This window comes from Metopolophium dirhodum, chromosome 6 (genome assembly GCF_019925205.1).
Source record: "Metopolophium dirhodum isolate CAU chromosome 6, ASM1992520v1, whole genome shotgun sequence".
Taxonomy (NCBI): Eukaryota; Metazoa; Arthropoda; class Insecta; order Hemiptera; family Aphididae; genus Metopolophium; species Metopolophium dirhodum.
Window position 1 is genome coordinate 35,623,315 of NC_083565.1, and position 13,874 is coordinate 35,637,188.

At 29.1% G+C, this 13,874-nt stretch overlaps 1 protein-coding gene across 1 annotated transcript; it reads right to left on the bottom strand.

Moving 5' to 3' along the window:
• Nucleotides 1–9,147: 9,147 nt before the first annotated feature.
• On the bottom strand, nt 9,148–13,598 carry LOC132947406 (ribonucleoside-diphosphate reductase subunit M2-like). The gene is made up of 6 exons (XM_061017684.1): nt 13,169–13,598; nt 10,599–10,787; nt 10,298–10,533; nt 9,999–10,227; nt 9,707–9,925; nt 9,148–9,642 (listed from the first exon to the last, which is right to left on the bottom strand). The coding sequence occupies exons 1-6, from the start codon at nt 13,217–13,219 to the stop codon at nt 9,481–9,483; spliced, it is 1,086 nt and encodes a 361-aa protein (XP_060873667.1). The 5' UTR covers nt 13,220–13,598; the 3' UTR covers nt 9,148–9,480.
• Between the last annotated feature and the right edge of the window lie 276 nt (nt 13,599–13,874).

Genomic DNA, 13,874 nt, shown 5'->3' on the forward strand with positions numbered 1-13,874 from the left:
TACTATGATCAATTTTTATCAATTCTTACTATAAGCATAAGCTATATATACAATTGAATATTAAATACGTTTTTAACTCCACAAAAATTTGCAAATTGAACTTTTAATGCTTATGAAAAATGGTGGCTATGTATCTCTTATATTTGTGAACAGATATCATAGAAACTATAATAGGATATAATAGTATTATTTTTTCAAACTCTGTGACGTAGCACAGAACTTTTTATTGACAATAGTTTAAAAAACAAAACTAATAGAAAATATTAAAATGTATTATCCCAATAACTAGCTCAAAAAAAGTAAAATTGTTTTAAAAATTTTATGGCGTATAGAAAATGCCAATAGAAACTTTTGGCGAACAAATCACGTATCTATGCCTAGGTATTTTTTTTTAGTTACACCAATTAAAGAAAATCAATTTTTATCAAAAATATAATAATATTTCCTTAATTAGAGTCATATATAACATAATATTATTATCAAACTTATAGGCAAAAATATTTTTTAAGGAATTTACAGAGAATAACTTATTTGTATTTTATTTTTAAAACGAGTTATGGATATTTTAAGATTTTAACACATAATTATTTATTTATTAATTTACATTGACTAAACGGGCTGTGTCCTTTCGGTATACAAATATTTGTCCACTCATACAATTAGATACTATACAATGTGTCCCGTGAACATGTGGGTTTGTTAATTAATGGCAAAATAAAATAGCTTTAAAATTAAACTGTTTCAATTATATTCTCACCTTTAAGTTTCATAATTCACTCCAATATTGTACTGCTTAATCTGTGCCTCTTCGTAGTTATATACTTCAATTTTGAAAACCATAATATGTATAATCCACGGTATGAACTATAATAATAATAATAATAATAATAAGTTTATTACAATCAAATAAGATTACAAATAGTATTAGCCTAAACTAAGTTTAAAAATTGATGGATCTCCTCAAAAGCCGATGGCTAGATTTGTGAACAAATTATCAAATTAGACTGACTCCATATTATTAAAAAATATAATCAGTACAACTAGAAAATAATACTTACAAATGAAAATTAACGTAATGTGGCGAGGCGATAATTTGTATACTTTACTATATCCATGGTGATTTTGTATTAAAATGTATCAATAGAACTTTGTACGACTGTAGTCTGTATTTCTGTTCAAATTTCAAATAATTGCGATTTGCGAGTGATTCAAACGTGGGAAAACGAAAAAATAATATTATTATGTATTTATTTGATAACAATTATTACTATTTCGTGGTACATAGTGGTAAGTCAGAATGATTACCAAAAAGTCCGAATCTTCGTGAACACTGTTCCATGACCCGCGATTTAAGACGTAACACGGTCGTTTTATAATTTTATTGTCTCCGTCTTGTATAGGAAATTTACGATCAGCAGATCACATTTAGCATTGTTAGATTAAAAATTAGATTGAATCGATATATATTGAAAATATTAGCAAATTTACGATCTGCGTAATTTTTTTTTTTTATTTTGTGTCTGTGTGCACGATAAGTAGTCGAAATAATGCTTCGCTTCTCATCTTTTCCGGTGGAAAAGTGAATCTAGTTGTTGCTTTGGGGAGGTCGAAATTCCCAGTACCCCTATTCTCTTAGTATAGAGATGGCCTTTACATTTTATTATATTATTCATGTCAGCAACCTAAGGTAGTATGAAAAGTTGCATTAATTCTGTTTTGGGCGCCAAACAATATTTTATGCAAATTAAATATAAATGCAATATGGGTACTGTGTATAAGTGTAAAACTATAAAACACAAAATTGAATTCCATAATTACTTTTATCTGTTTTTTTGTCAATATTGCAGTAGTAATCAATTCAAAAATATCCATTAAAATCAAAGAAATATGCAAAGAAAATCATAAAACAAGTCCTTAAATTAATAAAAATGAGGTAATTATCGAAATATGCAGCAGTTCCAGTTTAAATTGTTATGGTCACTCGGCATAGTGTAAGATCAACCAGAATCAATATGCAAATGCATACAAATCCGCTCTCTAATCATAATAAAATGTAAAGAAATGAATTTAATAAAAACTGAAATGCTTAAATTAAAAAGTTGAAATTAACATATTAATCACAAGGTTTACTACAGTCAAATCTTACATTATATTACAATTTATTTTCTCTTATGCAGTAAGAATTTATCTAGTATGTAAAAAAAGATTAAGTATAACAATAAATTACAACAAATTTGTCATATATTTCTAAATTTTAAATTACAATTAAACTATAAATATGACAAATATTAAAAGTATGATAGTATAATTTATAAAGATTTTAAAAAGGAAAAATAATTACAAATTAAAGGAAATAGGTATGTATAAGAATATACCTAATTTAAAAGTCTTCATCAATTATGTCCATTGTTGATAGTTGAAGAATCAGGGCGCCCTGACGTAACCCGTCGGAGGGATGTTTCCGCATCACCCAAAGGCGTGAAGGAGCCGCCCTTGCGACATATGGCTAAAGGTTTAAAAACCCCCGAGGGAATGGTCTTATAACTCCCCGTCACACAGTGGTTAGTTGAAGAATTTTAATAACAGCTACTGAAGGTTTTTGGTAATTGCATACTGTTTTTGCAAAAAAGTTTGTCTTTCCTCGTTGTAAATGGGATTGACGACCTGTAACCAATAATTTACATACTTAATTCAATTTGCAAATTAATATTACTATGATCAATTTTTATCAATTTTTACTTTAAGCATAAGCTGCATATACAATTGAACATTAAATATGTTTTTAACTCCACAAAAATTTGCAAATTAATGATGAATTTTGTCAAAATGTGAAATTGAAATGCTTATGAAAAATGGTGGTTATGTATCTCTTATATTTGTGAACAGATAGAAACTATAATAGGATATAATAGTATTACTTTTTCAAACTCTTTGACGTAGCAAAGAACTTTTTATTAACAATAGTTTTAAAAACAAAACTAATAGAAAATATTAAAATGTATTATCCCAATAACTAGTTCAAAAAGAGTAAAATTGTTTTAAAAATTGTATGGCGTATACAAAATGCCAATAGAAACTTTTGCTATGCCTAGATATTTTTTTTAGTTACACCAATTAAAGAAAATCAATTTTTATCAAAAATATAATAATATTTCCTTAATTATGTTTTTCTTTTTCCCGATGTATTTGAAAACGACTGGGAACATTCAATCTTTACCTGTCCAAAGCATCCAACCAGATGCACTTTCCCTTCAGAAAAGATACCAATGTCCAAACTTGTTCCGTGTTTCTTTGCAATTTAAATATGTTGAGGCCCTCTGCGTTATTTAAATAGGATTCTTGCTCAGCAAAATTGTATTACCTAAAAATTAAAACTTTGTTAAAAATATGTCAGTGCACCATTTGTCTTCTCTCTTTCAACAAGAGGAACATGCAAATGTGAGTGCAGTAGATCCATTTTTGTACTGTTAGTCTTAATATATTAGAGTCATATATAACATAATATTATTATCAAACTTATAGGCAAAAATATTTTCTAAGGAACCCTATGGGGAAGCACTTATTATATTTGTATTTTATTTTTAAAACAAGTTATGGATATTTTAAGATTGTAACATATAATTATTTATTTATTAATTTATTTTGACTCAAGGGGCTGAACCCTTTCAATAGACAAATATATGTCCACGCACACAATTAGATATTATACAATGTGTCCCATTAATAGGGGGGTATGTTAGTTAACATCAAAGTAAAATATATTTAGAATAAAAACCTATCAACAATATTCCCACCTTTAAGTTTCATAGCTCGACGTTTGGTTTCAACGTCTGAAAAATTGTCAATACATAGGCACTTCTTAGTTCCTTGTATGTGGTACATCATATATTTCTTTTTTGAAAACAATAATAAGTATAATCCATTGTATGAACTAAAAACGATAAGCTATTAAGTGACTTTTGGAAAAATTTAAAATTGGTTAACTACTTAAGTTATATACTTACATTAGTGTCTGTAGACATTATGAATTTTCTAAGGCTTTTCTGGCTGAATTAAAATTATAAACTGTAACGTCCCCAAATCATTTATTTTTCTGAAGATGTCAAGTTGTAAAAAGTATCTAAATTCCTAATTCATGAATTATATTAAATAATGATTTTACCTCTTCGATGATTTACTAGTCGTGCTCAGGTCTCAGAGTAGTACCAATGTTGCTGGTTAAATTACTAAAATTTATTTTAATTTTCTATCCCAGACAAGTGGTTTGGATTATGTTTTGAGAGCATTGTTTACAATTACTAATTGTGAAATGATTACCGCAGATTCTATGCCAGATAGAAATTGGGATAATCATTTAATTCAAAGATTTTTAGCCATAAATTCCTTCAATTTTCATTTTTTGGAAATCTTTATTTGTGAATAAATTATCAAATTAGACTGACTCCATAATATTAAGAAATATAATCAGTACAACTAGAAAATAATACTTACAAATGAAAATGAACGGAATGTGGCGATGCGATACTTTGGATGTTTTACTAAAAATAATACACTTTTGCATTGTGATTTTGTATTAAAATGTATCAATAGAACTTTGTACGACTGTAGTCTGTATTTCTGTTCAAATTTCAAATAATTGCGATTCGCCAGCGATTCAAACGTCGGTAAACGAAAAAATATTATTATTATGTATTTATTTGATAACAATTATTACTATTTCGTGGTACATAGTGATAAGGCAGAATGATTACCAATTGGAGGAAATTCTGGTCGGTGGCGGGCATTAAATGACCCGCGATTTAAGACGTAACACGGTCGTTATATTGTCTCCGTCTTGTATAGCAAATTTACGATCAGCAGACAGCAGATCACATTTACCATTGTTAGATTAAAAATGAGAGTGAATCGACCTATATTGAAAGTATTAGCAAATTTACGATCTGCGTAATTTTTTTTTTTTATTTTGTGTCTGTGTGCACGATAAGTAGTCAAATCATGCTTCGCTTCTCATCTTTTCCGGTGGAAAAGTGAATCTAGTTGTTGCTTTGGAGAGGTCGAAATTCCCAGTACCTATTCTCTTAGTATAGAGATGGTATTTACATTATATTATATTATTCATGTCAGCAACCTAAGGTAGTATGAATAGTTGCATTAATTCTGTTTTGGGCGCCAAACAATATTTTATGCAAATAAAATATAAATGCAATATGGGTACTGTGTATAAGCGTATAACTATAAAACACAAAATTGAATTTCATTTTTACATTTATCTTTTTTTTTGTCAATATTGCAGTAGTAATCAATTCAAAAATATCCATTAAAATCCATTAAAATCAAAGAAATATGCAATGAAAATCATAAAACAAGTTTTTAAATTAATAAAAATGAGTTAATTATCGAAATATGCAGCAGTTCCAGTTTAAATTGTTATGGTCACTCAGCATAGTGTAAGATCAACCAGAATAAATATGCAAATGCATACAAATCCGCTATCTAATCATAATAAAATGTAAAGAAATGAATTTAATAAAAACTGAAATGCTTAAATTAAAAAGTTGAAATTAACATATTAATCACAAGGTTTACTTTTAAGTTCTGCAATATCCAGGCAAAAAACAATTTGTTTTATATGTCTAGTGTTTACTACAGTCAAATCTTACATTATATTACAATTTATTTTCTCTTATTCAGTAAGAATTTATCTAGTATGTAAAAAAAACTGCTGCTAACAGGATATTAAAAAAAAAGATTAAGTATTACAATAAATTACAACAAATTTGTCATATATTTCTAAATTTTAAATTACAATTAAATTATAAATACGACAAATATAAAAAGTATGATAGTATAATTTATAGATTTTAAATACTTTTCTTTTTAATTATAAAATTTAAAAATAAAGTTTTCTCATAATTATAAATACGCTATTGACGAAATAATTGTATTCACAAACATAACTCCAGAGTGCATAAGTATAATTTTTTTGGTAAAATAAAGTAACTAATTAATCCTTCTGATGGGTGATGAGGGGGGGGGGGGAAACACAGGAAAAATAATTACAAATTAAAGGAAATAGGTACGTATAAGAATATACCTAATTTAAAAGTCTTATCAATTATGTCCATTGTTGATAGTTGAAGAATTTTAATAACAGCTACTGAAGCTTTTTGGTAATTGCATACTGTTTTTGCAAAGAAGTTTGTCTTTCCTCGTTGTAAATAGGATTGACGACCTGTAACCAATAATTTCCATGCTAAATTCAATTTGCAAAATAATTTTACTTTGATCAATTTTTTTCAATTTTTACTATAAGCATAAGCTAAATATACAATTGAACATTAAATACGTTTTTAACTCCACAAAAATTTGCAAATTGTTGATGAATTTTGTCAAAATGTAAACTTTAAATGCTTGCTATGTATCTCTTATATTTGTGAACAGATATCATAGAAACTATAATAGGATATAAAAGTATTACTTTTTCAAACTCTGTGACGTAGCAAAAAACTTTTTATTGACAATAGTTTTAAAAACAAAACTAATAGAAAATATTAAAATGTATTATCCCAATAACTAGTTCAAAAATATTAAAATTGTTTTAAAAATTTTATGGCGTATACAAAATGCCAATAGAAACTTTTGTTATGCCTAGGTATTTTTTTTAGTTACACCAATTAAAGAAATTCAATTTTTGTCAAAAATATAATAATATTTCCTTAATTATGTTTTTATTTTTCCCGATGTATTTGAAAACGGCAGGGAACATTCAATCTTTACCTGTCCAAAGCATCCAACCAGATGCACTTTCCTTCAGAAAAGATACCAATGTTCAAACTAGTTCCGTGTTCCTTTGCAATTTAAATATGTTGAGGCCCTCTGCGTTATTAAAATTGGTTTCTTGCTCAGCAAAATTGTATTACCTAAAAATTAAAACTTTGTTAAAAATATGTCAGTGCACCATTTGTCTTCTCTCTTTCAACAACGAGCACCATGCAAATGGAGTGCAGTAGATCCATATTTGTACTGTTAGTCTTAATATATTAGAGTCATATATAACATAATAATATTATCAAACTTATAGGCAAAAATATTTTTTAAGGAATTTTATAGAGAATAACTTATTTGTATTTTATTTTTAATACAAGTTATGGATATTTTAAGATTGTAACATATAATTATTTATTTATTAATTTACATTGATTAAACAGGCTGGGCTCTTTCGATATACAAATATTTGTCTACTCATACAATTAGACACTATACAATGTGTCCCGTGAACATGTGGGTATGTTAATTAATGGCAAAATAAAATGGCTTTAAAATAAAAATCTTTCAATAATATTCTCACCTTTAAGTTTCATAATTTACTCCAATATTGTATAGCTTAATCAGAGCCGGCAGGATTATCTTCAAGAAAGTCAACATCTGAAAAAGTGTCAATACATTGGCTCCACTTCTTAGTTATATATTTCAATTTTGAAAACCATAATATGTATAATCCACTGTATGAACTAAAAATGATATGCTATTAAGTGACTTAGTTTAGGCAGACATTTAAAATTGGATACTTGAGCAATATACTTACATGAATGTGTGTGAATTAGACATTATTAGGTATCGAAGACTTTTCCGGGCGAATTAAAATCATCATCTGTAAGGCCTCCAAATCCTTTATTCGCTGTTCATTATCTGCTAACTCATAGTTGGAGAACCAAAGTTTTCTGAAAACGTCAAGCTGTAAAAAATATATAAATACCTAATTCATAATTTTTGTTAAATGTTTTTACCTCTTAGATGCGATTTCCTAGTCGTGCTCAGAGTAGTACCAATGTTGCCGTAAAAGACTAAAATTCATTTTACTTCTCTATCCCAGACAAGTGGTTTGGATTCTGTTTTGTGACTGCCTCTGACCATGTTTACTAATTTACTGAGCATTGTTTACAATCACTGATTGTGAAATGACTACCGCAGATTCTATGTCGGGTAGAAATTGGAATAATCATTTAATTCAAAGATTTTTAGCCATTATTTCCTTCTATTTCATTGATTTTTTGAAAATCTATATTTGTGAACAAATTATCAAATTAGACTGACTCCATATTATTAAAAAATATAATCAGTACAACTAGAAAATAATGCTTACAAATGAAAATTAACGTAATGTGGCGATGCGATACTTTGGATGTTTTACTAAAAATAATACACTTTTGCATTGTGATTTTGTATTAAAATGTATCAATAGAACTTTGTACGACTGTAGTCTGTATTTCTGTTCAAATTTCAAATAATTGCGATTCGCGAGCGATTCAAACGTCGGTAAACGAAAAAATATTATTATTATGTATTTATTTGATAACAATTATTACTATTTCGTGGTACATAGTGATAAGGCAGAATGATTGCCAATTGGAGGAAATTCTGGTCGGTGGCGGGCATTAAATTTTATCGAAGTCCCAAGCTTCGTGAACGCTACTCCATGACCCGCGATTTAAGACGTAACACGGTCGTTTTATTGTCTCCGTCTTGTGTAGCAAATTTACGATCAGCAGATCACATTTAGCATTGTTAGATTAAAAATTAGATTGAATCGACCTATATTGAAAGTATTAGCAAATTTACGATCTGCGTAATTTTTTTTTTTTATTTTGTGTCTGTGTGCACGATAAGTAGTCAAATAATGCTTCACTTCTCATCTTTTCCGGTGAAAAAGTGAATCTAGTTGTTGCTTTGGAGAGGTCGAAATTCCCAGTACCTATTCTCTTAGTATAGAGATGGTATTTACATTATATTATATTATTCATGTCAGCAACCTAAGGTAGTATGATAGTCACTCAGCATAGTGTAAGATCAACCAGAATAAATATGCAAATGCATACAAATCCGCTCTCTAATCATAATAAAATGTAAAGAAATGAATTTAATAAAAACTGAAATGCTTAAATTAATAAGTTGAAAACATATTAATCACAAGGTTTACTTTTAAGTTCTGCAATATCCAGGCAAAAAACAATTTGTTTTATATGTCTAGTGTTTACTGCAGTCAAATCTTACATTATATTACAATTTATTTTCTCTTATTCAGTAAGAATTTATCTAGTATGTAAAAATAACTGCTGCTAACAGGATATTAAAAAAAAAGATTAAGTATTACAATAAATTACAACAAATTTGTCATATATTTCTAAATTTTAAATTACAATTAAACTATAAATACGACAAATATAAAAAGTATGATAGTATAATTTATAAAGATTTTAAATACTTTTCTTTTTTGTTATAAAATTTAAAAATAAAGTTTTCTTATAATAATAAATACGTCATTGACAAAATAATTTTATTCACAAACATAATTCAGAGTGCATAGTGCGGCTTCGTTAAATAATGTAACTAATAACCCTCTGATGGGTGGTGGGGGGGAAACATAGAATAAATAAGTACACAAATAGAAGGAAATACTGCGGCTATCAGAATATACTTAATTTAAAAGTCTTGTTCAGTTATGTCCATTGTCGACAATTGAGGAGTTTCAATAACGGCTACTGAAGCTTTTTGATAATCGCCAACTCTTTTTTCAAAGAAGTTTGTCTTTCCTTGTTGAGATATAAGATCCATAAATGGGAACGGGTTTGAGGATCTGTAAACCTTTAATTTACATATTTAATTAAATTTGAAAATTATTATTACTATGATAAATAAATGTACTTACTGCAGGACATCCCAACTCGTTTAACAGCCTATCAGCAACAAATTCAATATATACGGCCATCTTTTCACAGCTCATGCCAACCATCCTAACAGGTAAAGCATTCGTCAAAAAATCTTGTTCAATGGTCACGGCTTCACAAATGATATGTGTGATAACAGCTTGAGGTGGCTTTTGATCTAAATGTTTAAATAAGAGACAGGCAAAATCTGTGTGTAAACCCTAAAAAAAACATTAAAATAATAAAATACGTTATATGCATTATAATATTATCCTTGAAAACGTTAAAACATACCTCATCTCTAGAAATCAGCTCGTTGCTAAAAGTCAAACCTGGCATTAATCCTCTTTTCTTCAACCAAAATAATGCAGCAAAACTTCCAGAGAAAAATATACCTTCAACGGCAGCAAATGCAACCAACCTTTCACCAAAAGTTGCTTTACTATCACTGATCCATTTAAGAGCCCAATCTGCCTTCTTTTTTACACATGGCATGGTTTCAATAGCATTGAATAAAAAGTCTCTACATAAAAAAATAAAAATAATTAAGTTATAAATAACAAGAACAATTAACAAAAAAATAATAAATGTACTTTTCTTTTGGGTCTTGAATATATGTGTCAATTAATAAGCTATACATTTCTGAATGTATATTTTCCATCATTATTTGGAACCCATAAAAACATCTAGCCTCAGTTACTTGAACTTCTTGAGAGAATCGTTCAACAAGATTTTCATTGACAATGCCATCCGAAGCAGCAAAAAATGCTAATACGTGGGATACAAAGTGACGCTCTTCATCAGTCAATTTCATCCAATCTTCAAGATCCTAAAAAAAAAAGTCCACTTTAATTAGAAAATTACTTTTAGTCACTTTGATGAACTAGAGTTTACCGATTTCAAATTGACTTCTTCTACATTCCAAAAAGAAGCTTCTTGTTTTTTGTACATGGCCCAAATATCATCATATATAATTGGGAATATGACAAAACGTCTCGGATTATCTTTCAGTAAGGGTTCAATTGTTGCATCAAAGTTTGCTCTATAGGCAGACACAGATTCAAAAAAATTTTTATTTGTCATCTGAAAACAAAATATATCATTAGAATACAAAAATGATTGAATAAATAATGTGGATAATATAGATACAGATACAATAGTCTTCAATGTGATTTATATATTTTTTTAATTTGAAACCTACTTATCTACCAATTAATAGTAGCACTGGCAGAACTGGGTAAATAATTTATTGGCCTAAATCAATACTCTGAACCAAGCTTTTCCACCAGTTAAAGTGTTTTTGATTCTAGGATTACATACCATAATAAGACAGGGAAATTAATCTCTTAAATGTTGAAATAACATGATTTAGGTTAAGCTTTGTTTTTTTATAGTGTATTTATATTGTAAAGTGTGAATCAAAGTCAGGTAGATGGTGTCAAACTGGGAAGTGTACAATACACAACGATCCAATATCTACATATTCAAATTGTGGTAAATCAAAAACCAGCAAATTTTTTTTTATAATTAGTTTTAAAATGTTGAAATAGGTACCTAGATATAAAATTTAAAAAATCACAAGTAAACCTTTCTGCATTTGCATCATGTAATTAAATCAACCATGGTTAAATTGTCAAAAGTACTGACAGGTACATAATGGCCCACCGGGATTCTGGGAAAATCCCGGTAGGCTCTCTTAAAAATTAGAAGACCTGGGCCCCCTACCAAATATAGGTACCAGTTTCAATTAATGAATTCGTTAGTATCCCAATAATAATATACATAATATTACCATCATATTATAAAACCTATAGTAGCTATGTTAATTGGGAATAAATAAATGTCTTTGTAATAAATTGGACAAAGCTGGACACTAACTAGTTAGATTTAATTCATATTAATTTTGTAACTTAACTAGCTGAATTTAATGTGTAAAATAATCTGATCTAATTCGTTAAAAATAATAAGTACCTAACTAGTTATTTTTTTCATTTATTGAATGTTTCAATTTCTTATTTTGTTCTATTCTAATGACTGATATAGTGTGATATTCCAAGAAATTAATGTTATTGTATCTACCTATTTGATCAAATTATCAGTTGACAGTTGTTTAATTTAATTTTTCATTCATCGGCAGACACCAATAATTCAAGTTAGTTACCTACCTACCTACATAATAATTAATTTATATAATGCATTACATTTGAAAAAATTATTTTTTAAATTTATATTTTAAACTAAAAAAAAACCACCTAATTAATATTCTAACTTAGTTACTTTTTATATTAAAGTAACTTAACTAGTTGAAAAAAGTGACTTGCCCGGCTTAGTAATTGGATAAAATAAACATATAATTAATTTATATAATATTGATAACACAGCATAAATATTGTACCCATCATGACTAAATATATAGGTATGATCACAACTTTGTGATACGCATACCATCCTTTCCACGTCTATCACATAGTTCTCTGCTTTTATACTATCCTATTGATATTTCCGACCAATGAAATGTGGAGAACTACGAGCAATGGTTTTGTGTGTAAGAAGATGCGCAAACCGGACGAAAATAGGTTTTTTTTAATCATACGTACTTATTTAGTCATGGCACCTAAATTATATTTTATGATTATGCTAATTCTCTGATTATATTATCACTTTGGTTTTTTTTCCGGGATTCTAATGAGTTAGGTGCAAATGTACTATTATGCCTACTAATACTAACCTAACTTAGGTAGGTACTATATTTGAAATATACTACCTATTGTCCATTTTCCTATTTTTACTTCTATTTTATACGAAAGTTTTAAATAATATTATATACAATTACAAAAATATTTTATAATATGATTAATGGAAAACAATGATATGTGTACAACCTACCCATTGTTGTTAAATAATATGGTATGAAAGTAGGTAAGCAAAGATGAAAAATTATATTAAACTTATCTAAAGCACGGAAATACATTACAATATCGAAAGCGGCGTTACATAATTATTGACTGATAAATGATAGAACAGTTGAAAATTTGGACCATATAAATATACAATATATAGACCGTAATCATTGAAATTTTAGTGTTTTTTTTCCTAGAACATTTCGCATCAATTTTTTATTCCGGAAATCGAAGAACACAAAGACAGGGAACTATTCGAGGTGAACAACTACAATCGGGCTTTGCACTGGTTCGTTCACCTTCCATTACGGATATAATTTTGCGCGAATCTCCGATACGGACAAAATAAGATAAACGCGCAAACGGTGAAAACGACAACATTAATTCAAAGAGAATCAAAGAACCGCGACAACATTAATGCAACATCATAAGATCGTGCCTACGCGGAACAACGTGCGGTATGGTTAATGGCGGGAAACGAGACAAAGCGCGGACACACGACACTTCCGGTACCCGGTGGGTTCTATAACACGTCCAATATGACCGCGCCGGTCAAATATTTACCTGTAGTTGTTGCGAGTTGTCCATTACGTTTTCCTTGTTCATCGTCATCATGGTTGAAAATGTAAACAATAAAATTGTCGTCGATCGTTGATCAAATAACGTTGGAACGCACGAATGGTCGGCAGGCGAGGAGAGAAGTGGTTGTAGTGCGGACGAGCGACAGAAGTCAAACGCTAAATGACGAGGAGTAACGCGATCCGGACGGATAGGACTTGAAGAGTGGAAACGGTGCGTGTGGTCGGGACAATGCGGTGGCAGACGTATGCCGTGGATTTGGAGGCAAAATTATAATGACCAGTAAGCGGTATTGTGTGGTAGACACCGTTCGAAGCGGCAGCTCACCCGCACGCACAACCTTGTCACAAAGACTCGGAACGATTTTACGCGGTAAAACGATGTTGTAGCGGCAAACACATCATCTTTGTTTACACTTTACAGGCAGTATTATCAAAACGCCGTTGTCGTTGTCGATAACAAATTTCGGTGTTACCATTATTATTATTCCGCCGTTCCGGAACAAAATAGTATGGACATACTGGACATCAAAATTCAAAATAATATAGAGCAGTAAAGTTGTTCTCCAGGTAGAATTTAGGTAGAATTTACAACCAAAACTACGCCAACATGACCAACCATGAAAAATCAACATTTGAATTAAAAAATGTCTTATCACAATTGTTATAATCAGACTAATGATATTGACGAC

Excerpts from the sequence above, each read along its gene's own strand:
- LOC132947406 (XM_061017684.1), bottom strand. The coding sequence starts at position 13,219 with ATGATGACGATGAACAAGGAAAACGTAATGGACAACTCGCAACAACTA. Across the intron at positions 10,534-10,598 it reads AAGAAGTCAATTTGAAATCG|GATCTTGAAGATTGGATGAA; the intron begins GTAAACTCTAGT and ends TTTTTTTTTTAG. Across the intron at positions 9,643-9,706 it reads ACGAGTTGGGATGTCCTGCA|GTTTACAGATCCTCAAACCC; the intron begins GTAAGTACATTT and ends TGTAAATTAAAG.